The sequence below is a fragment of the Lissotriton helveticus genome, chromosome 3_1, assembly GCF_964261635.1.
Source record: "Lissotriton helveticus chromosome 3_1, aLisHel1.1, whole genome shotgun sequence".
Taxonomy (NCBI): Eukaryota; Metazoa; Chordata; class Amphibia; order Caudata; family Salamandridae; genus Lissotriton; species Lissotriton helveticus.
In genome coordinates this window covers 971,658,457-971,683,437 of record NC_136061.1, presented here as the reverse complement: position 1 = coordinate 971,683,437, position 24,981 = coordinate 971,658,457, and the positions used below count along the sequence as shown (strand labels likewise).

At 46.3% G+C, this 24,981-nt stretch overlaps 1 protein-coding gene across 8 annotated transcripts in view; it reads right to left on the bottom strand.

The window, feature by feature from the left end:
- Nucleotides 1–24,981, bottom strand: part of USP40 (ubiquitin specific peptidase 40) — a 660,245-nt gene that overhangs the window by 582,824 nt on the left and 52,440 nt on the right. For 5 of the 8 annotated variants that reach the window (XM_078681394.1, XM_078681396.1, XM_078681398.1 and 2 more), the window contains exons 3-4: nucleotides 5,060–5,286; nucleotides 3,572–3,639 (exon numbers count right to left, since the gene is read on the bottom strand). In XM_078681394.1, the coding sequence (XP_078537520.1) occupies nucleotides 3,572–3,639; nucleotides 5,060–5,264 (273 nt within the window). In that variant the 5' untranslated portion in view covers nucleotides 5,265–5,286. The remainder of the gene's footprint in view (nucleotides 1–3,571; nucleotides 3,640–5,059; nucleotides 5,287–24,981) is intronic. The other 3 variants (XM_078681399.1, XM_078681400.1, XM_078681401.1) reach the window with 1 other exon arrangement.

Here is a 24,981-nt window from a genome sequence, read left to right as displayed (position 1 = left end):
AGAACATCCTCTAAGTAGCCCCAGTCAACTGTGTCAAAGGCCTTCTCAAAATCAATGAGCAACAGGACCAGGTAAGGTGTGAAGAGATAGCGGTGGGCCAAGGTGAATGCATCGTATACAGTGCAGAGTACTGCGCGCCGGCATGAAACCACATTGGTCTGGATGAATCAATTTGTGTAACAAGGAACGGAGACGTTGGGCCAGGGCTGTGCCAAAGATTTTTATGTCTGTGTTAATTAAAGAAATCGGACGATAGTCCGCACGGGACGGAGAAGGTGGCTGGGTCTTGGGGATGACCACTGTTGTGGCTACATCGGTCTCAGAGGGAAAGAAGCCCTTCTCGGCCACATGTTGGAAGAGGTCGACCAAGTGGGGCATCAACAAGTCTCGGTATGTCGCATTATACTCTTGCAGGAAGCCCTCTGGCCCTGGCGTCTTCCCAGAATGCAATAGGGAAATAGATACATGGATTTCCTCTGGGGTAAGGGGGAGATCAAGGTCTGTCGATTCAGCCTGGGTAAGGCGGGGCAACTGGACCCCAGCTCATTCCAGCAACCCAACCAGAGAGGCCCCGGGGGCCAGAGCGGAATAGAGCCGAGCGTAATAGCCCGTGAAGTGCAATGGTGAGTCCCATCAGCGTCTCAGATTTCAGGGATGATTATTAGCTTTGGGGTAGGACACTAAGTTATGAAGCAACTTTCCATTCTTGTCGATCCATCCGTACACACGGGCCACAGAGGAGCGCCACAGCATCTTGGCAGACTCCAGGGAGATCTGACGGATCTCATCCCAGATCGCCGCAAGCTGTCTGGTGGGTTGAGAGTCATCAGTGTCTGCAAGGGTCAATTCCATCCATAGGGCCTGCGCCTCAAGCTGGGTCAGGCGCTCAGTCTGCACCGCCAGTTTCCAGTATACCAGACCTCTGGCTATTCCACGTAAGGTAGCCTTACCGGACTCCCATAGTGTGCGTGAGGAAGGGACCGAACCTTGGTTGGCAAGAAAGTAGTGCCGCAACTCTACTGCAAGCTCCTCTTTAATGTCCGTGTCTTGCAAAAACCACGCATTCAGTCACCAGACCGCCCGCACTCCATCAATGATGCCTCCGAAACGGAGGGAGACGGCGGAGTGTACTGTGATACCGCGGGGGAGAATAGAGATGTTAGGGACCTGTTGGCAATCGGTGGCAGGCAGGGGGACCAAATCAATTCGAGAGTGGGTACGTGGGTGCCGAGGTGTGAGGGTACTGTTTCACCCAGGGGTTTCAAACCCTCCAAGCGTCACAGTGACCAAGGGCAGCCGACCAGTCGGATAACCGCTTAGAGGAGGTGAGACGCGATGAAGATGGGTCGCTCGTTGTATCAAGTAATGGCTGCATAACTGCATTGAAGTCCCCTCCAATTATTGTCTGGCCTTGGGGTAAGGCGGAGATTACCTCTGTAAGATGGTGGAGAGTAGAGGGAAATGTGGCAAGGGGGATGTATGTTGATATTAGGTTCAGGACATGACCTTCAAGCCTACCGGGCAAGGCCACGTAACAGCCCTGTGTGTCAGTTGTCACATGGATAGGGGTGAAGGGGAGACCTCTTCGGGTTAGTATGGCCACCCCGCGAGAACCTCGCACGAAACCGGAGTGCCACACCCTATCAAACCTGTATCATGCGAGAAAGGAGCAGTGGGTGCCCAATAGATGAGTCTCCTGAAAGAGGAGCACGTCCGACGCACCAGATTTAACCTTATAGTATTATTTCCTACATCAGGTCTACATTACCCCCAAGAGGATCAACATCATGTTTCCTGCAGCACATGCATCCTGCCAGTTGTGTGGTACAGTGGGGTGGACTTCTTTCACATAGTATCGGATTATCCTTCCCTCATTGGGATGCTATAACAGATTTTATATCCCAAGCTGATGGTCGACACATCCTAAAAACTACAGCTTTCTGCCTTTTGGGCCTCTTCCCGAAGCCCCGGAAAAAGGCAGTCACATCAAGATTCACAGACTAAGCTCTAGTTTTGGCACGTAACCAACTGGCCATATGTTGGAAATCCCCAGGTGGGCCAGGATTTCTGATGTGATGAATGGAATTGATTAAGCTTACAAAATGCAAAGGGGTTACATTGCAGTGGGAAGCAAGACACCCATCAGGGACCGGAGTCTGCAGAAGCATGGGATGCCCTCCTACGTCCATTGCACATATCTCGACCCACTGCTGGTTTGGAAGGGATGTGGCAGAGTCTTCGCCTTCGCCCGAATAACCTCAAACAAGTTGCTAAACATTGACACACCGTCTCTAGCAGGTTGATTAGTGTCACGGTTTCTTTTTTAACTGAGTTAGACTAAACTCATTTTCTGTCTCTGTCAAAGATGCCCCGTTACCTGCATTCCTTTGACAGTATAACTACAATGGATATGATGCTACTTTACTATTTGTCACTCTCTTCATTGGAGGCCACCCCACCTCTCGTCGCATGATACCTCTGATTATGTATTGTACTTATGAATGCTGGCATGGAAGGGTTTTGCCAAGTCACATACTATCAATGTGAATTTTACACTGCTTATAGAAAATTTGTAAAACTGTGTTAAAAAAGTTCCCTTCTTTGAAATACACACAAACACACAGATCTGTTATGACATCTTCATTATAGTCTTTTCTGCTATAGTTGTCTGGTTGCTTCTATGCTGTTCACAGAGCAATATACACAGGAATATAATTAAACTTTCATTATAATCCTGAATTTATCCCTATTTGAAATGAGGATTGGATAGCAAAGAAGCCTTAAATATAAAAGATAAGAAAGGCTATCTTGCTATCTGACCTTTGATTCACATAGAAACAAATGTATGACTATAAAGGCTCCGGATAGCAAGGAGTCATTCATTATAGTCCTTGTTCTGTCTTGTTTCACTGAATTTTGTTCAGGTAACCATGCACTAATGTGCATATCTTGCCCCCCCTAAATGGGGTTAAGGGGGGTAAGACTGTGTCGCCAATGAGGCCTCCTGTTGTGATAAACAGAAGGCAATTAGAAGTCCATGTTAGGGTCAGGCTTCCAATCAATTAATTAAAACAAAAACGCTATTTCTCTATGCAATGCATGTATGAGATAAAGAAATGAAAGGCAGAAATGTGATGTTTTGGATGTAAAATAACCCCACAACAATCCATAGAAGGCAGGGTGACACTAAACACAGCCACCAGTATGTATGTCAGAGAAATACCCCTCTGGGCTGATCTAAAATGTGACTGACAAAGCCTCAAGCCAATAGCTGAATGAGGCAGATGAGCTGTCAACCCAGACCTAAAACAGAAAGAGTAACTTTGCTATCAAATAAGAGTACATTAGTAATGTGGATAGGGGACACTAGTGGTAAACAAAAGTACCCAAAGAGAAGATTTCCCAGTAAGGTAATTTTACACTGCTTCCGGGAAGCAAGAAAAGTCCACACATGCCAATATTGGACCCTTCCAGAAGATCATACCTAATGACAGACTGATTTTGTATGATCGTCTCACTTTAAACCTTTAACACTAAAGACAGGGAAAGACATGCTTGAAAATAAACGCACCTTTGCATGAGGATCGTCCTTCTTCTCTAATGATCCCAGATCTTCAGGGCCAAGTGAAAACAGAGCCTCTGCAGTAATAGGAGAAAATATGATTAACTCTGACCATCTTCTGGATGGCAGTCTCGAGCGAAAGGTAATCACTGGCTGGAGCAAATGTGAACTAGGCTATGGGAAAATCTGAAGATGTCAAAACATTTAGGCACCATAATGATAGGGATTCAATGAATAATTCTGTCAGCCTCTGAGAAGGTTCTATCTTTCTGCAGTGTGCAGTCTTCAGGTAAGACAACCACTTATCCATGTTGCACAGCACCATGGAATTCTCATCCCAACCCAGACCCCCACATAAATCTCCATTCCACTCTGCCCCCTTCTGGTTAGTTCTGCAAGACAGTGAAAGGTAACACAAAGCCAAAGTAGTCGGACAGGCTATATAGACTCAGGGTACTGTAAGGGATTTTATTAATAAAATAGGAAGAGAGGAGGGGAGTGAAAAAAGCAAGAATAGTGGGAGGGCCAAAGTTCATTCATTAGAGTAGAAAACAGGTTATGTATCCAGAAAAGGAAACAGGTGGCATGCGTGAGCTTTAAAAACTTAAAAAGGACGATTCTACTCAGTCCAACAATTAACTTGGTAGTTATGGCAAGTTTAATTGGGGAGAAACACTTAACCTTCTCAAGCTGATACGGTTCAATGTACAACCCCTTCATGCAACCTTTAGCAATGTTTTCTTTCAGCCTAAAAATCACATTTGTTGCACTGAAATGTAAATATTTATCATGGTACACCCACCTTTCTGGCCACGACTTTGAAATACAAGCTTTTACCTACAGCCATTTCTACAGCCACCAGCTTCAAAGATAGCTCAATCAGGTAAAAGAAGAGGCAGAAGTCGCACACGCTTCGGCTAGTTTAGGGCTCTGAAGCTGTATACTGTTTAGTGAATGGGGACTGCTCATATTTGTACTCTACATAACAATTATGTTGTTGTGCATTAACTTATTTGGTGCCCCACTATCCTCAACACAGTCTCATCGAACTCAAAGAATCTCAATCTTATCAAGCTTAGGTGCCCCAAGCAGGGTAAATGTGTGACTGCTGAACACGTGGTTGGACTTCCTTATGCACTATATAAGTTAAAAAAAATAATTCTAATAGTGCCGATTTAGCTGACTGGTGGGAAAGGGTAAGATATTAAACATGTGAATTCCACTATCCTACACTGCTCCCATTCCTGTTGCCCACCAATTTGTTCACGTTGAATAAGCATAAACATCTTAAGAGGCTGAACCCAACATGAAGCCTTCATAATGCACTCGAATCCCCAAAAGGTTTGGACCAAGTTACAAAAAAAGTTAAACTAACAAAGCAGCAATCTGTGGCGATGAAACTACAAGACATTCTTACTGACTCCCGGATGGAAAACCCTTAGCTTCTGGTACATCATGCAAGAAACCGAACATGTCACAGAATGAAGCACAACTCACCTCTGAACTCGGGAGTGAAAAGTAGGGTCTGCAGCAGGGAGTTGAGGTAACAGGTCCCGCCTTGATTTCGGATGCCACTGAGCTTGGTTGGTCCACGGGGTTCCATGAGCTCGGAGGGCCGGGAACGAGTTCTTTTTCCTTTTGTGCCTCTGTCATTTGACAGGAATGAAAAGTCATCCTCCTCTTCAAAGAGATCACCAAACATGATGGTGCAAGGCAGGTTATCTCTGAAACAGAGGCCTTATATTGAAAGGCAGGCATAGACTGTAGAAAGTTTGGCAAGGTTGCAGGGCCGCCTTTTTAATCTAACCCCTCGTTGTGACCTACTGTACTAAAATATCAGTAACGATACATCTGTAAGAGACATATATTAGTTATAGATTCCTTACCTTAGAATTACCCCACAGGCGTCAGACTTGATCCATAACATTTTTATTCAGCAGTACCCCTGCACGTCGGTAGGTGGCGTCGCTAGACTCCGCGTTCATCGTGCTCGCCGGAAAAAAGTCGCAGTATTTACTTAGACCCCACCCCTGTGAGCCGACATCCGCTCTTTACATGACATTCCACCACAGAAGCGCAGAGCCATGCAAGACACTGACCACTGGTGCACAAAACTAGGGCTCTGAAAAGGAGTCCTTACTCTAGAAGTCAGTTCGCAGAACGGGGAGGATGGGTGGGGTGGTAAGGAATCTATAACTAATATAGGTCTCTTACAGATATATTTTTACCGAAGGTAAGTAACTTGTTCATCTGAAAGAGACTATTAGTTTTAGATTCCTTACCTTAGAATAGATACCCCAGCAATACCAACCTGGAGGTGGGTCTGCAAACTAAGTTCACACCAGAAAGTCCTGGACGACTGATTGCCCAAAGAAGCCGTTCTCCGGACTTGACTATCCAGGCAATAATGCATAGTAAACATGTGCAGTGATGCCCACGTGGCTGCCTGAAAGGTGTCACTGAGGGGGGCTCCTCGTCCCAGAGCAGTAGTGGCTGCCCTCGCCCTCGTTGAATGTGCGCGCAACCCCACTGGATGCTCCTTTTACGCCAAGGAATAACATATTTTAATGCAAAGAACGACCCATCTAGAGATAGTTTGTTTTTGCACAGCCCGACCTTTCTAGGCATCCACATAGCCAACAAACCGTTGATCAGAAACCCAGAATTGTTTTGTGCGAGCCAGATATAATGATAGCGCACTATTTGGATCCAGACAGTGGAGCCTCTCCTCCAACTTAGAAAGATGCGGGGCAGGAAGAAGGTGGGCAAAGTGATGGTCTGTCCTATGTGGAAAGAGGTATCCACTTTGGGAAGAAAAGAAGGTAGAGTTCAAAGGACAACCTTGTACCAATGAACAGAAAGGAAAGGAGGTTTCGAAGAAAGAGCCCGAAGCTCACTCACCCTGTGTGCAGAGATGATGGCAACCAGAATAGCAGTCTTTAAGGTCAAGAGTTTGAGATGACAATTATGTAGTGGCTCAAAAGGAGCACACTTGAGGTAAGTTAAGACCAAATTCAAGCCCACTGGGGCATTATGAAGGAGTAGGAGAAAAGAGGTGACCAATGCCCTTAAGAAATCTATTTACAATAGGGGACTTGAAAAGAGAAGGATGATCAGGAAGGCGATGAAATATAGCCTCTAAGGGTGCCCAGAGCAGATCCCTGCTGGGCCAAAGAAAGAAGAAAGAGGAGAACCTCTGAAAGAGGGGCAGAAAGGGGATCCACCACCTTTGCTGTGCACCAAGCCACAAATTTGTTCCATCTACAGGCGTATACCGTTTTAGTGGGGGAAAACCTGGCTTCCAAGATGACATTACAGACTTCGGGAGGAAGTTCAAAAGCTGTCGACTGTCGCCGCTCAATCACCACGCAAGGAGGTGGGGGCTGGACTGGTTCGGTTGAAGGACCGCCCCTTGCTGTTGCGACAGAAGAGCCTCCCGAAGAGGCAGCCTGATCGGTGGCTCAATGGCCATGTTCAAGAACTCGGGATACCAGACTCTTCATGTCCTTTCCGGAGTTACAAGAATGACGTGGGCCCGGTCGCGCTTATCTTCAGCACTATGGGCAGAAGTGGTATAGGTGGAAAGGCGTATAGAAGACCGCAATTCCACTCGTGACGGTAGGTGTCGTCGAATGAGTGCCACCTTGGAAATTCCAACATGCAGAACTGCTGACATTTCGCGTTCTCTTCGGTGGCGAAAAGATCTAACCAAGGCTCTCCCCACTGCTGAAAGAGACCTTGCACCACCTACAAGTGTAGATGCCATTCGTGATCCATCATGCACTGGCGGCTGAGTTCATCCGCCCTGAAAGGGAACCTGCCAGGTGTTGAACCTGCCAGGTGTTGAGCCAGCAGGGACATGCCCTGAAGAGAGCCTCTTGACATAGGGTCACTACCCCACACCGCCATGTTTGTTCCACATGGCGGTGTTGTTGTCCGTGAACACCTGCACTACTTTTCTTTTGTCAGAAGGAAGGAATGCTTTCAGTGCAAGACGGATCGCCCGGAGGTCCAGCAGGTGGATGTGGAGCCCGAACTCCGCTGGAGACCAGAGGCCTCTGATCTCCGCTTCTCCACTGTGGCTGCCCCATCCCAGAAGTGACGCATCTGTCACCACTGTGAAGTCTGCTTAAGGAAGTGAGAGGGATATGCCGGTGACCCAATCCTGGTTTGTTAGCCACCACTACAATTGGTGTGCAGTACCCTCTGATATCTGGACATCAATAAGATTCCCCTGATGCTGCGCCCACTGGAACCGCATATCCCACCTAGCATGGTCCACCAGCGGGATGCAGGAGGCCATGAGGCTCAGCAGCCTCATTCTCACCGAAATCCGAGATAGAGGCTGAAACATCGGTATCAGAGCCCGAATATCCCAGACTCGCTGCTCGGGAGGATAGGCCCAAAACTGCTCTGTATCGAGAACTGCTCGGATGAAAAGGAGCTTCTGAGAGAGAATCAAGTGTGACTTCAGCACCTTGATAGTGAATGCCAGCAAGTGCAGGAGTTTGGCTGTAGTCTGGAGGTGGGGAAGGCGAGTTTGCCCCAGGCTGTCGTTTAACAGCCAGCGGTCTAGATAGAGGAAGACTGGAACCCCAGTTGAGCTGAACACCGGGGGGTGCTGGTAAGGCCAAAGGGGAGCACAATAAACTGAAAATGCTTGTGGCCTACCATGAACTGTAGGTAACGCTTGAGTGCCGGCAGGACGGGGATGTCAAAATAAGCATCCTGCAAGTCCAACCTACCATCCAGTTTCTAGGGTCGAGGGCAGAAAAGACCCGAGCCAATGTCAACATTTGGAACTTCTCCTTCCGGAGGAAGCGGTGGACATCCCTGAGATCCAAGATAGGATGCAGGCCTTTGTCCTTCTTGGCATCAGGACATAGTGGGAATAACAGCCACAAACTACTTCTAGCACAAGGACACGCTTAATGGCTCCCTTGGCCAAGAGAGCCGTAACCTTCCTGAAGGAGAAGGGCCAAGAGATCTTCCGACATGCGATGGAGTGTTGGTGGCATGGAGGGAGGGGTAGTCTCGAAGAGGAGCGATTAGTCCCTTCGGACTATCTGCAAAACCCACCTGTACGACGTGATGATGTGCCAGTTGGGGAGATCATGATGAATCCTGCAACGCACTTGCAACTGGTGGCCCTGAAAGTTCAGACTACGAAGGCTTGGAGGACGATGTAGATGGTGCACTGGTAGACTGGCAGCCCGCTCGCCCCCAGACCCACGGCACTGGGTCCCACGTCCCCAGCCGCAGCTGAGGTTGAGTAGCTTGCGCCGGCCGTGGCCCTGGGTGGAACGTTGTGGAGCACCCCTTCCATAGACACGAAAGGGGCAAAAGGCGGACTGAACGGGGCAAGAGGTGGCAGCGAGGCCCAAGGATCTGGCCGTAGCCAGAGAGTCCTTGAAGCGCTCAAGCGCATTGTCCGCCTTGTCGCCAAACGATGGCGATGGCCATCAAAGGGCATTTCCAAAAGGGTCGATTGGACATCCCCTGAAAAGCCAGTGGACCTTAGCCAGGCATAGTGTCTCAAGGCTACGGACGTAGAAATAGTTCTACCTAGCGAGTCAGCAGAATCCAGCCAACATTGAATGGCGAACTTTGCTGCGTCTCTACCCTATGCAACCTCACAGATGAGTACAGTCCGGGCCTCCTCTGGACACTGTGGCAGCACTTGCGCAACCGTGTCCCACACAAAGTGGGTGTAGCGGCCCAAGAGACATGCGGTGTTCACCGACTACAGTCCTAAGCTGGCTGAAGAAAACATCTTCCTCCCAAGATGATCTAGCTTCTTGGATTCCCTATCTGGGGGGAGCAGTAGAGAGCAGGCCTTTGGAGGTTGAGGCTTGGACCACCAAGCTTTCAAGGGTAGGGTGTTTGGAGAGGAAAATGGTGTCGCTCGTGGATGGGCAGTGGTGTCGGGCAACCATCCTATCCACAGGAGCCCCAGTGCTGGGCTTTGACCAAGTGCCAGAAGGATGTCGTTGAGGGCCTAATTGAACAGCAGTAGCGGCTCCGAGGAGGCCGATGACGGCTGAAGCACCTCAGTCAGGAGATTAGTCCTGACTGCCACCATAGGAAGTTCAAGGCCTGATACCTCAGCCGCCCTACGCAACACCACAGAGTAGGAGGCTCCCTCCTCCGTGGCCACGGTAGGGGGAGAAAGCATACCAAGGTCTGGGGAAGCATCCAGACTACTGGATTCACTCAACTCCTCTCTCCAGTACGGCTCTTGCAGCAGGTCTGCCAGAGGGTCCACAGACCCCTCCCTCCCTGGGGGCCCTGCTGCATCCCAGCCGGAGCCGCCGGCATTGAAGGCCTAGAGCCCCCAGCCCAGTCCACGGGGCCCAAAGGCACGTCTGCGGAGTCTGGCTGCCCAAAGATGGAGTGGAGGTCTTTGTAAAAAGTACAAAGCAGGGCTGGGGATGCTCTGGCTCCCAGGTAGGGAGGGAAGCTCGGAGCCGTCCCAGCAGGCATCCGCGTCCCGCGTCGGCCGACAAAAGGGGAGCAGGCGAAGGATGGTGCTTCTTCGCCTTCTTCTTGTGCTTCGACTTACCCGTAGACGAAGACTTTGAAGATGAATGATGATGGTGACTCCGCAGCCGGTGCCGCAACCTCCCTCTCAACTGGGACCTCGAGCGGCGCAGAGCTGACTGCCGGGCTTTCAGAAGCTTTCAGGACCGCTCCCGCAAAGACTACGGGTTCATGTCCCGACAGTTGTAGCAGGACTTCAGGTTGTGGTTGCGCTCCAGGCACCAGGTACATTTCCCAGGTGTCGAAGAACTCGAAAATACGTCAACAAAAGTTGACAAAACTTTAGCCAAAAAGTGGTACCGCTCTCTCCGAAACTGCGTTGGCTGGTGCAGAAAATGAAAGAACCGACGTCAGCACTCAGGGGCGGCTTTCAAGTAGATACTGTGACGTCATTCCAGCGATCACGATGCCAATGACGAACGCGGATTCGAACGACGTCACCTACCGACGCGCAGGGATACTGCTGAAGAAAAATTCTCCAGATCCAGTCTGACGCCTGGGGGGTAATTCTAAGGTAAGAAATCTATAACTAATAGTCTCGTTCAGATATGAAAAACACAGCAAGGCAGACTACAGCTCAGTCACTTTTTACCGTAAGTCCTTGCATGCTTTTAGTTTTTAAGATCACATACGCATAGCATGCCACCTTTCCTTTTTCTGTCAGAATGAGGATCATTTAGGCTGTCAGTTGTAGATCAGCGAGACAGTCCTTTCCCTAAAATAAAATGCCTCTCATTATTGCACAGTTTCTGCCCGTAGCACACAATTAGAACATTTTCTGCACCATTTAAAGGTGTTCAATTTTACGTTTCGTTTTTCGTAAAATGAGTTGATGCATGCTATTTCCCCAAAACTATTCATAATGAAAAATCAGTCAGTCAGTTTCAACAAGATAACGAGAAATATGAAAATAATCAAGCACTGGCAAAGCCAATAGGTCCGATGCTGGTAGCCTTTTGGTTTTGTCAATGCATGTCTTGTTTTGATATGGTTTTTTGTAAAAAATGCTGTGGGAGCTGCTAGCACTTCCAAATTATAACAAACATTGTCAAAAAGCAATCATATTTTTGGGTCTCAAAAAGCACACATGCCACAGTAAGGGAGGGAGAGGAAAAGGGAGAGAGAAATTCTTACAGAAAGTCACAAAATTGCGCCCATGGTATGTGTCCTTGCAATACTGCAGATTTACGGCTTTCATGAATTCACAAGAATTCAATGAAGTAGGCCAGGAAACGTACTCCTAGAAAATATTACGGTGAACTGCTTTTTAGCATGACCAAATATGGTGTAGATTTGCTAATGCAAAAATCTGTTGAGCTTTTACAAGTTCACTTTCCCTCCAAACACTTTTTTCCCAACCCTGTAAGAAGTTTTACTTCTGCCATTGTCAGGAGTAAATTTCCAACCTTTCTCAGTATGGGAACAGATTGGAGAAGAGCTGGCAAAAGCCCCTAAAACGTGCAATCTGGTAGGCTTACACAAACGCAAAAGGGCATTCCAACTCTTGAACTATTGCTAACTTCTGCCCCCGCATGTAGATCTGAGTAAAGGTGGCAAAATTAGGATATTGCTAGAATTCAAACCCCACTATTGTATGAGCCCTGGCATAATCAGAAAGGCTAGAATCAGAGATTTTATATAATGAGATTGCTGCCATACTTTGTTGCTGCACTATGGAAAGAGTGTTTTTTTTGTGAGTTTTTTTTAAAGGACAATTAGATTTATGAAGCAACCTGCCCCATGGATAAGTAGATATTTTATTAAATTCCAAATCCCTGCAGTAGTTTCAGAATCTTTAAGCCAGCTGCAAATTGTGCCACACCTCTGCTGGATGTCCACCTGGACACTCCAAGTCAGTTTCTAGGGAAGAATGTAACCCACTGACATTTTGTATGGTCAGAAAGTCCCCAGCATCTGTTCTTAATAATAATAACAACGAGTAATGTATAATTGTATAAAATGAATTCTTTTATGGTGAGAAATTTTACCGAATAAAGATTATACAACAACAACAACAACAAGAAACATTTATAAAGCATGGCGTTCACCATTACAAGGATCATGCGGTATAGCCTTTTTGCCAGATTCATAACTGCACAGTATGTTCATGCTACTGCTAATTAGTCTGAGACTATCTGGATTTATACTTGCCCTTTTTTGTAAACAGGCAGGTTTTTAGGTTTTTCCTGAAGCAATTAAATGTTTCACTAGCTCGAAGATGGACTGGTAGCCTGTTTCACAACTGGGCAGCCTTCCTCTGGAAAGTCCTCCCACCTGCCCTTGCTTTCTTGAATTTATGTAAGCAGACCAAGTTTGCCATAGCGGAACGCAAGTTCCCTCCAGCCCTGTAGTGACATTTCTTTTGTAGTGCCACTGGTCCAGTTCCCTTTAGTGCCCTATATACCATACGTAACGCTTTAAAAGTAATTCTTTCTTACACCTGTAGCCAGTTTAGGGCTCTCAGTGCATCGGAGGAGTTAGTTCTTGATTTATTGAAGGGCTGTTTTGCTGCAAATTTTTGTACCCTGTTAATCTATTAATTAGATACTACGGAGCTCCCAAAAGGAGCGCATTACAATAATCTAACCTGCTCAGTTTGCCCTTTGTAATACCAGCTTTCTCGCAGGCTGAGGCAACCGAGGGACACTTTTACTCAGGTTCCCCAGTAGCCCAAAACATGCAGCTACTATTTTTTCAGTGTGTTTCTAAGGAAAGTTTTCTGTCTTTGTACACTCCCAAGTTTCACACTACATGCGATGTTTCAAGGCTCTTTATAGTGGTCCAAGGCCAGAAGTTCTCCGGGAGAGATTAAGAAATTTTAGAAGGAGAGCAGCACAAAAACTCTTTTACCTTCATTGAATTCCAAGCAGTTTGTTTTAATTCAACTGGCCTTTTCTTGTATGCAGGTGTGGAATTTACCTACTGGGCAGTTTTTCCTCGAGGGATACAATTAGCTCCGTATCATCAGCGTAATTCACAAAAAGATCTCAAAGGCTCTAATCAGAATCAGCAATGGACGTATTTCTATATTTAAAAAAATGGGGCTCAAGGCCGAGCCCTTAGATACCCAATGTTCTGCTTTCCTAAACTTTGACGGGAAAGGAGGGAGTGAGATGACTTGGTATCTATCAGACAGGAATGATCCATTCCACTCTAGGCAAGCTCCCTCAACTCCTATCTCTATAAGTCTCTGTAACAATATCAGGTGGTTGACAGTCAAAAGCAGCGGACAGGTCTAATAGTATGAAAACTGCTGTTGGATCCCTGTCAACCACCATCCTTAATTCATCCATAGTCAGGATTAGTGCTGACTCTGTACCATGCGCTGGTCTAAACCAATTCTGTTAAGCCTCCAGGATATTGTGGTTCTCTATATATTTTGCTAGTAATGAGTACATGTGTTTCAAGGAAGTTGGGAGATCAGGAGATAAGCTTCCCTGGTCATTTAGGTCAGCCGTTGGTTTCTTCAGCAGTGGATTGACCAGGGCTTTTTTCCAGATATTTGATACGGAGCTAGCCCTCAAAGATTGATTGGAGATTCTTATCAAACTTGGGAGTAGTTCCCCCTCTCTATCTTTCCACATACATGTAGGCAAAGGGGCCAACATGGAACCAGAGGAGATGCTAGACTTCAGTGTTTTAAAATCCTCCTCTTTTACCAGTTTTATTCTGTCTAATTTCGGCCAGATTCCTTCGGAGAGGGTCGGGTCTGCCATTCCTTTATTTATGGGTTGCTTTTTGATCAATTTTGTTAATAAAATATACTGACAGGCTCTCATACAGTTCATGAGAAGGCTTCACTGCTTGTTTTGAGCAGTCTGGATAAGCCAGGGTCTTTACCACACTAAATGTCTTTTAACATTTATTTGTTGCTTCCACTACTATTTTAGTGTAGTAGATTTCTTTAGCTTTCCTGATTTTAGTTTTTTAATTGTTCTATGCCGCTTTTAATTGTAATTCATCATTTTCTGCATAGGCCCTCCACCACTGACTTTCTAATTTCTTGCAGTTACTTTTATTCTCTTTCAGGGATTCTGTAAACCAAGGTTTAGAAGGTTTTCTTGGCTGGGTCAGAGCATTTTCTGGTATAATCTTATCTAAGATTTCCTTAATTGAGTCCTGCAGGTGATTCTGTCCACTGTATCTTTTTCCTGAAACAGCTAAAGTTATCAAATATCTTTCTGTCTGTACCAAATGGGCCAAACATTTTGGCAAAGGGGTTTTGAACATCGTACACTTAATTCCTGGCATATGATTGGCAAACTTCCCTTGTATAACAAAATTGCCCCATCTCTCATTCAATCAAAATTCTTTAGAATGAATCTTTTACATGGGACACCAGATCGCCTGCATAAACTAAAATTACGAGATAATGATAAATACTGGAACTGTAATCTTGAGCCTGGCACACACCAACACATGTTCTTTGGGTGCCACCAACTAGAGTCATTCTGGACATAGATACAGAAACATTTGTTAGTAATCTTTAACATACATATATCCCTGTCCTTCTCTACGTTAACGTTGGGTCCTTGGGCTTCACTAGCTCCGTTGCCCTCAGATTTTATAGATTTGGCTCTGCTGGACTTACTCTTAACCATTGCAGTTAAAGTCATACCTACAGAGTGGAAGTCTTTCCAACACCTGTCATATCACATCTAGTGGGCGTGGGTGTTATATCTCTGTGGGGCTCACACAATACTTTCAGGAAGGCATTCCGCACATGGAACTAAGCTCTCAGGATTCTATGACTTGCCTCTCCATTGGGCTTGACCCTTAAAGTTTAAAACTAGGGCCATAAAGCAGACATCCTGACATACCCCATTCTCCACCCATTACTCCCATACTCTCCTTTTCCTCACTTCTCTTCTATTTGTTGGCGACTTTTGATAGATAGGTGAAACAAATAATTCCATACTCTTTGGTACCGAGCCCACCGTCTCAACTTGGACTCATGCAAGTTACGGTACTTTGTGTTCTCTTTAACACATGTGCCTTGTTAATTACACTGTGAACACAGCCCATAGTTGTGTCCTTGCTCACCTGATCAGTTTTTAGACTCCTAGCCGTAACAACTACTACTTGAAAACAATTGTACTCTCAAGAGCATCCTGTACCTCATACATTTTGTTTATATCGCATGAGTGCCTGATTGCATGCCTATTTTCTTTTTCGAAAAAATTATAAAATTTGAACACAAAAAAAAAATATATCTTTCAGCTTTTTTAATTTATACCAAGGTCTACCCTGAACCATCTTTTTAGCAATTTCATACTCTTTAGATACTTTGATCCTTGCCAGATCAAAAGAAATCAATGTATGATCCGGCCAGCATAAAGGGATTAGTTCTTTTATACCGATGATGTTTGTGGGAGCGAATATCAAATCAAGCATGTGTCCTCCCTGGTGTGATGGACTGTCCCCAGTTGTTCGAGACCTAGAGTTCCACAAGTGGCTAAAAGTTCTCTCCCTTGAACAAAGGAAGAGTCTTCTGCTCAAATGTTAAAATCTCCCAAAACAAAGAAATTGGTATGTGAGAGAGCAAGATTAGTAATCGTTTTCCTAAAGGACAGCCTAAAATTATCTATGGGCCCAGGTGGCCTAAAGCATAGAAATCCTGAGGTGGACATTCCCTTTATTTTCATCACAAATCCTAATGATTCTGCCAGCTTTATTTTATTTGTTTGTAAGACCACTAGCTCCCATTTCTTTTTGAAGATAATTACCAATCCGCCACCTCTTTTTTTCTATTCTAGGTTGCTGCAGTGCTTTGAAGCCCAGGGGACGCGTAAATCCCAGGTCTACCTCTGATTCTGAAGCAATGACAACTGAATAAAAAATTTTGATTTTATTAAAGACAAGCAGGAAAGCATTATGCATTAACTTTCATTTACTCCTGAGCAGCAAACCATTAATAGAGTGTCAAATAGAACCTTAAAACATCACAATGTGAAAAGAATGTTCTGTCCCAACATATACTGTCCATCCTTCATCTTCCTCCTCTTTTGTTTGTTCTTCATTTAAAAGGCTTTGAAAAACAGTTGACCTATAACAGTTTACTATCCTGTAAAACATTTCCTTCTCAAAAAGATCTTCTAAAAAAATGATCTACCTCTACATCATCTGCCTCCACGGGATCCAAATTCCTTTGCACGTACCAACATAACAATACCTTCCAAGCTCCTCAATATCTCGTCCTGGTCCCTTGAGCCCATGACTCATTGAGCAAACTTGAAGCTGACTCCGAAAGCCCTGTGCATCTTCCAGAACACCTGATATCCTCCAGACTAGTAATAGTGAGAAAATCTGACTCCACCAAATGGATGTCCTTTTATCCCTACACCCAATGATCCCTTGAAGGGCGTTAGCAAATATGGCTGCTCCACTGCTAACTCCATCACTGACGGAAATCCAGGCTGTATCTTCCAAAAAGTAATCACTTATAGCAACTAACATTGCTGCCTCCTTATTTGAACCAACACCTCTGAATCATCGAAAAAAGGGAGAAAGGCAGAACCTTCACTCCCCTCCAATCCTGCAAAAAAAGCATCTATCACCACTGCTTCCGGGTCTGGTCTCCAACTCACATATTTTGGCAACTGATAAGTCAGCCTGGAAACAAAAGGATTTATATCTAAAGGGCCCATCACCCATTCCTAGAAAAACTTCTTCTTTCAACTTCCAGTCGCTGTAATCCATCACATTCCTGGAATACCAATCCACTACCACATTCTATTTCCCTGGTCTTAGATCTCTTTTGCCAACTCCAATAATCTCTTTGACCTGTTTCCACTCAACCTGTTTATGTATGTTACTGTTGTGACAGTGTCCATCTTCAAAAACACCAAGCTGTTATTGAAATTCCTCCTGAAACTTTGAATGGCTAGCAAACCTGCCTGCATTTCTAGACAATTTATATGTTCCTCCCTTTCCTTCATTGACCATACTCTACCTGTCTCCTGACCCAAACAGGAGGCTTCCAATTCATAACTGCACGCATCGGTCTCCTACACAAACTCTGGCTTTGTTCCAAATAATGCCTGTCAATTCCAGGCCTCCAAATTCTCCTTCCACCACACGAACTCTAGACTTGCATCTCTGTTTAGACAAACCAAATCTCCATACCATATACCCTTTGCTAGTCCAAAAGTCTTGTATTGACTATGACAATAGACATATCACTCATGCCAACTCCCTCAACTTTACTGTACCTTTCTTTTGGCATTTAGCTCACCTCCTGCCTTATTTTCTTCAACTTTTTCTCTGGTAACCATAACTAACTTGCTATAGTTATGACAAACCCCTGACTTTGTAGTAAACCTCCCACCAAATCTAAATCATGCTGCAACTCCCTCAGCTCTTGATTCATTATCAGTATATAGTCTAAATAAGACTATAATACTTATCCCCCTTTCTTTCAAGAAACCTACCACTGGACACATCCCCTTCGTGAAGCACCAAGGAGCTGCTGACAATCCGAACGCGAGACTTAGGAACTGATGCAACTGTCCCTTCCATCTGAACTGTAAAACATCCTGTTTTTCTTCTGCTATTGGTACTGTGAATTAAGTGTATTTCAGGTCTATTTTCACCATCCAATCTAAATCCTGTAGTAAATCTCTCAATAAATGAATTCCTTCCATTTTGAAATAGCGATACATCACATACTGATTCAAATTTTGTACGTTTATTACAAGTCTCCAGCCCTGGTCTTTTTTCTCCACCAGAAACAAGGTACTTACAAACCCCCCTTCTACCTCCAAAACCTTTCCAATAGCATTCTTGTCTAATATTTGTCTTACCTATTGCTGAACCACACTTTCCAAATCTCTATGAAACACCAACTCATTTGGTTCCGACAGTTGGCATGGTTCCGAACCTAACTCTATGCGATAACCCTCTATAGCCTACAATACTCATGCATTCTTTGTTATTGAATCCCGCTGAGCCTTGAAAAACCTTAACCTTCCTCCCACACTTGAAGGGATAAAACCAGAAACTATCCTCATAATCACCTTGTCTTTGACTCTGATTATGGAGCTGTCCCCTTCCTCGATTACCGCTTCTTCCCGGACATCTGCTCATCTGCAGGTAAAACTGTTCAACTCCAGGGTTTCCTCTGTATGCTCCAAAACCCTGGGTTCATGTATTGTGATATTGGACTCTGAAACCTGCCCGCCAGTAGGGTGCTCTCTCCTACTGGGCATGCCGTAAAAGCTTCCACTCGAGTAAACTCTGCGCATGGAGTATTGCGCTTTATCCAAGCTCGGGAAAGTCTTAACATACTTTTTTAAAGACCTCACAAGACTATCTCCAAAAAGTAAACACTTTGCATTCTCTGATGATTGTCTTTTTACCAACTCACTCATTTTTGGATTAATCCTCATAGGTAAGGTATCCTGATTTTCTGCCAATAGTCCCGCATACGCGTTACCTAGGAAACAGATCGCTCTCTGATAGCATCTTCTTATTAGTGTTAAATCAACATCAGAGCCCTTAAGGAAAGCCTCTTTCACAGAATCGAAAATCTTCGCTTGGGGTCCTAGGACATCCAACAATGTGTCCTGACAGATCTCAAGTGATTTCTCCATGTTTTGGTATTTTATTCTTTTCCTGCGATTTAGTCTGAGCACCCTAGACAAGGGCAACAACATTGCCCCTTGTTATTCTCTCTGGTCCCCCTGCTCTGATCCTCTCTAAACTTCTGTCCCGCTATGTCCCGGTCCGGGCCTTAAGATCTTCAGACTTAGAACTAGCTGTTGTTCCCCGCTTCAAGCGCAGCCGTGCTGGCGGTAGGTCTTTTCAAGTTCGCGCCGCTGTTCTCTGGAATTCCCTTCCGTTAGAAGCTCGTGCCCTTGGGGATTTGCTCTCCTTTCGTCGAGCTGTTAAAACTCTCCTGTTCCCTTAGACCTTCTTTTATGTTTGTTCCAGTTGTGTTGTGTTGGTACCTTGTCGGGCGCCAGGACGCTCCTTTGCTGGAGCATCTGTGCGCGAAATAAAATGATGGTCAGACACTAGCACCTAAAAATAACAATAGAATGCAGCTACTGTTTGTGAACACACATGTCCTGTCATACAACTGAGGACAGAAGTTCTGAAAAAACACAGAACGAAGGTCCTGAAGCAAGAGAGCCGAGTCAGCTGAGATCTACAACATCCACGTATGAATGCTAAGGTCTGCCATTAATCCCAGAGATCTATAATATATAATCATTAACACCTTGGGTGCTCATGACGGCTCCTGGCCGTCATGAATCACAGTAGGCGTGTGCTCATGATGGCCGGGAGCCATCCGAACGTTGCCCCTCCGCCCACGCGGTATTAATTCCCCACCTATGCGAGGGAATTAATCAGTGGGCGGAGTTCGGGCGGCTCCCGGCCGTCATGAGCCCACACCCACCGTGATTTAGGACAGCTTGGAGCCGTCCTCAGTAAGGGAGCGCCACGCTCACCCCCCCCTTTGCACCGAGGCGGAATTTTCCCCGCAGCGAAGGGGTTAAGCTTCAGTAGAAACGGGGGTTAGACTCCTCTGTCTTAGAACATGCCAGGGCTTTTTATGAACTATTGTACGTTAACCATGCTAGTAAGATTTTTGATATGCATGTGTCGTCTAATTGTGGCAAAAAAACTGCATCTTAGAGAACAATAGTTTAAATAAACATTATGAACTTCCTGTCTCTTTTTTTATCTTATTGTGGACAAGTACGAGTGAGAGAGCCAAAGGGTGAGATCTCTTACCGCGATTCCAGAGAGAGTTGCGTTCTGGGATTCCAACTCACTTGTTTCTTTGAAAAAGGTAGGAGAGCAACTGAGGCACTATAACTAGTCAGACACATGCTCATAGATAATGAGGTTGTATGGTGACTCAGTCCCTACATACTTATGTTCCATGCTGTTCCCATGGGGCACAGGGTCAGACTGATTTGCATATGGCCATGTCTGAACTGGGGTGGCAGAGTGGGCTAAAGAACGGTGATGGATTAAACTCAGATCTGTTGACTGGGTGCGAGTGTTTGATTGGTTCAGATGCTCCGTCCATCACCACCCCCTTTTGTACTGCTTTGTTCGCCATAAGTTGGCAGGGTATGCTCAGACGTGAGTCCCTTGCTCACTTTGCCACTGGATTCAAGCAAGCCTGGCTGAAGACGGCTGTAATGCCAGAAACCGGTCCTAGGAAGCTTGAATCCGGTCCAGGGAAGGCATGGCTTGGCAGTTCGGGCTGGACTGTTCCCATGGGGCACAGGGTCAGACTGATTTGCATATGGCCATGTCTGAACTGGGGTGGCAGAGTGGGCTAAAGAACGGTGATGGATTAAACTCAGATCTGTTTACTGGGTGTGAGTGTTTGATTGGTTCAGATGCTCCGTCCATCACCACCCCCTTTTGTACTGGGTCAACTATCTGAAGCATATTCTCCCAAAGGATCTCCGAATGGCCACTCTGGTGGTAATTCACAAGGCAGGGAAGCCTCCGGATGACTGTGGGTCCTACCGACCCATATCTCTGCTCAATATTGAGACAAAGATTCTGGCCACAGTTCTTGCAATGCGCCTCTTGACAGTTATTACCCCCTTGATACATAGAGACCAGTCTGGCTTTATGCCAAAGCGTGACACACGTTTTAACTTACGGCGACTGGCTAATTGGATGGCCACTGTACAGAGCCCTCATCTGCTCATCTCGCTCGACGCCGAGAAGGCGTTTGATACCATCCATTGGCCCTTCATCAGGTGCACCTTGGAGAATTTGGGATTCAGCCCAGTTTTCAGGGATTGGTTGGCATTACTGGACAATGCCCCTGCAGCTGAAGTCCGGCTCAACAGGGTCGTTTCTGCGAGTTGGCCGATTCAACGAGGCACTAGACAGGGCTGTCCCCTATCTCCCCTACTGTTTGCCCTTATTTTGAAACCTTTGGCCTGCGTGGTTAGAACGCGCCAAGGACTAGGTGGCTTCGTAGATGAGTCGCGATTTTTAGAGGAAGAACACATAGCGGATAACATTCTGCTCTATGTCACAAACCCAGTTAAGACACTACCCCAAATGTTACAGATTTAAGAGGAATATAGCCATCACGCAGGCTATAAGATTAACTGGAGTAGGTCCACCTTATACCCACTGTGCAGGGTGGTGGAGCCCCAAACCTACCCGAACTGCTTACGACTGTGCACAGTGGGGTTCACCTATCTGGGACTTTCAGGAAGAAGTCAAGATATGGAGGAAACTCCCTCTGACGATCAAGGGGAGGGCGGCTATGTACAAGATGATTACGCTCCCTCAGCTGCTCTATAGTTTACAGAATACCTATAAAAAAATACCGTAAACCGTATTCACCACTCTTAACAGCGAACTACGCTTGCTTTTGTGGGATGGGGCCCATCCACAAATAACGCTGTAAACGTTGCAGCGAAATCCATACAATGGGGGTTGGGCCCTACCGGATATTAAAGCCTACTATAGAGCAGCCCATCTCATAGTAATCAATGAATGGAACAATGCGCCAAGAGATCACCCCACTTATAGATTGGAAAGGTTACAATTCCAAAAGTGCATACAATTATACTACATATATGGAGGTAAAGGCTGAGCAAGGCTGCTACCGGCTACCCGAGTGCTGGAGGCGTGGAAAAGTGCTGAAAAGCAAATGAAATGTGACATGAATCCAACCTGGGAAACCACTTTATGGGAGGGTACTAGATTGCCAGAGATAAGAAAATTGAGAGGCTTTAAACAATGGGATCTAATAGGAATTTCCAAAGTAGGGGATGTACTGGAGGAGGGTTTATTGGCTCCTTTTGCCTCGCTCCAAGCTACATACCAGCTTTACGACACCCAAGCCTACGCCTATCTCAGACTGAAGTACGCCTGGCAAGCTGAGGGACTAATAATAATAATAACAAAATTTGTAAGAGCGCGAACAGTTACATCAAGCAGAGGTGTCCCGGCACTGAGAAAACAACATGGATGCAACCGCAAGACCGACAGGAGTGTGCTCGTCGCTAAGTATCTCGGCTGAAAAGCCACGTTTTCAGGGCTTTCCTAAAAATGGGCTCCGATTTAATCTGCCTCAGAAAATTGGGCAGCTCATTCCAGAGCTTGGAGGCTGCAGTCCCAAAGGATCTACCTCCAATGCGCGCCTTCTTGAACTTAGGGACGTTCAAAAGGTTCAAGGCGTTCGATCTAAGGGGCCTATTTTGTTTGTAGCTGCGCAAACGTAGTTTCAAATAATTTTGGCAGTTTCCATGGAGAGAACGGAAATCAAGTATAAGTGCCTTGAACTCTATTCTCCTATCTACGGGCAGCCAATAGAGTTTCTTGATATTATTATTATTATAACGGTCTTGTACAGCGCATGGTTACCCTGGAGCATCCCAGCGCTTTACCCAACAGAGTAACAGAGCAGAGAAACAAAGTCCGATAGTTTAGCAGAAAAGAAGAGTTTTCAGTTTTTTACTAAAACGTAGGAGACAAGGCTCCGAACGTAAACCTAGGGGGAGTGAGTTCCAGAGGGTAGCAACATTTACGGAGAATCTTCTTCCTCCTGATCGGGCCTTTTTTACCCTAGGGGCCACAATTAGGTGTTGTTGATCAGAGCGAAGAGTTCTGCTCGCTTTATATGGGGTCACCATCTTTTGGAGGGCAGGATTTTATGAGCCAGGCAGGGAGATTTAAATTTGACCCTTTCTCGCACTGGCAACCAGTGCAATGCCCTCAGTGCTGGTTTGGCCGATCGTGACATTGAGATGCTGTAGAGCATTCGTGCCGCCGCATTCTGAACTTGCTGGAGTTTGTTCAGAGTCATCTCAGGAGCCCCCAGGTAGATTGCATTACTAAAGTCTAATCTAGATATGATCAGACCTTGGATTAGAAGCTTTCGAGATGAAAAAGGAATCAGTGGCAGCACTTTGCGCACCGATCGGAGGAGACCAAAACAGACACCGGCTAGTTTGGAAGCCTGGGTCCTAAAGGAGAGGTCTTGCTCCAGCCAGATACCCAGGCTCTTAATCTCGGTCTTGGGTATGGGAGGGGATCCCAGGCAGCTGGGCCAGGCCGCGCGGGGAAGTGAGGGGTTTTTCATTCCCATCAGCATTATCTCCGTTTTAGAGCCATTAAGCTTGAGTGCTGAGTCCCCCATCCACGAATGGACTTTGGATAGACAGGAATACAGCACCTGGGAATTATCCTTGGTCTGTGAGAGGGCGAACACCAACTGAGTGTCGTCGGCGTAGCTCACGATCTTGATGTTAAAAGGAGCCACCACATCCTCCAGGGGGGCCATGTATACGTTAAATAGTGTAGGGCTCAGGGAGGAGCCCTGAGGTACACCACAATGGAGGTGGGTGGATACCGATCGTGCGCCCCCTTCCCAGACCTGAAAGGTGCGTTCGCTGAGGAATGACCTCAGCCATTTCAGCGCTGTCCCCCTCACTCCGGCATCTGACAGTCGTTGAAGGAGCACTCGGTGGTTAACAGTGTCAAACGCTGCGCTAAGGTCCAGGAGGATCACTGCCACTGATCCTCCTGAATCCAAGATGCAACGTACCTCCTCAGTGACTGCCATCAAGGCGGTGTCTGTGCCTTGGCCTGGACGAAAGCCAGTTTGTGAGCTTCTCAGCACGCCGTTGGACTCAAGGAAATTGGACAGCTGGAAATTGACCAATTTTTCCGTGATTTTACTTAGTCCCGGAAGAAGCGAGATGGGCCTGTAGTTCGCCATGTCAAGCGGATCTAAACTGGGTTTTTTTAGTAGGGCTTTTACTATTGCACCTTTCCAGTTGGGTGGGACTACACCGGCGCCTAATGAGGAATTAATAACTTCCGTAATAGGCTCCACAATGGAAGGGGCAACTAGTTTAAGAATCCTCATGGGGACCACGTCCTGGGGAGAGCCACTCTTAATGGACAATAAAACTTGAAGGACTTGGTCTTTGGTAACTTGTCCGAAAGTGTCCAAGGTTCTCAAAGGTGAGCCCTCAACCTCTAGGGGCTCAGCTCCTATGTTAATTTGGGGCAAGGTGATCAGGATTTTTTCAATTTTGGTATGGAAATACTCTGCGAGATTGTTACATTTGTTTTCCAGATTCTCCGCGGGAGCGGGAGGTGGAGGAACCCTCAGAAGTTCTTTGACCACCAGGAATGTTTCTCTGGAAGAGCTGGAGGCATTACTGATTCTCTCTTCCAAGAATTGGGTTTTGGCGCACCGGATGGAGAGCTTGTAATTCCTAATTGCCACTCGGTATTCAGTCTTACAGGCTACTTCCCAGTTCTTCCTCCAGGCACGTTCGAGTTTTTTACAGGCTCTGCGCATTACCTTCAACTCTGGCGTATACCAGGGAGCGGTGCGTAGTCTTTTCTCCTTTCTTCCTGCTGATCTTACAGGGAGGATGGTGTCGAGAGTGTTCGACATCCATCTGCAGAAGTCTGCCTCTGCCAAGACGGGGTCCTGCGCTAAAAGAGGGCGCGAGGTTTCCAGACTACGTGAAAAATTTTCCACTGATAGCCTGGCCCAGGGTCTTTCTGGTGCACCAACACTGGTAGCGGGAGAACTCTCCGCCTCAGTCTGCCAGGCAAAAGGGATCATAAAGTGATCCGTCCATGGCAGAGGGATCGGGAGGGCTGCTTTCATGGAGGGAATATTTGAAAAAATAGGGTCCAACAAGTGGCCCTTGTTGTGGGTCACCCCATATTTATGAGGTTGACCCCACAGGTTTTAAGGTCACATTGAAGGGCTATCGCCGCCTGGTTTTCCTGGTCGTCGAAATGGAGATTTAGGTCTCCTGAAGTGATAACATTTGTAGTGGACACGGCACAGACCATTACCGTTTCCATAAACGAGCCGAGGAAGTTGCCAGTGCTTCCGGGGGGGCGGTAAACAAGTAGCC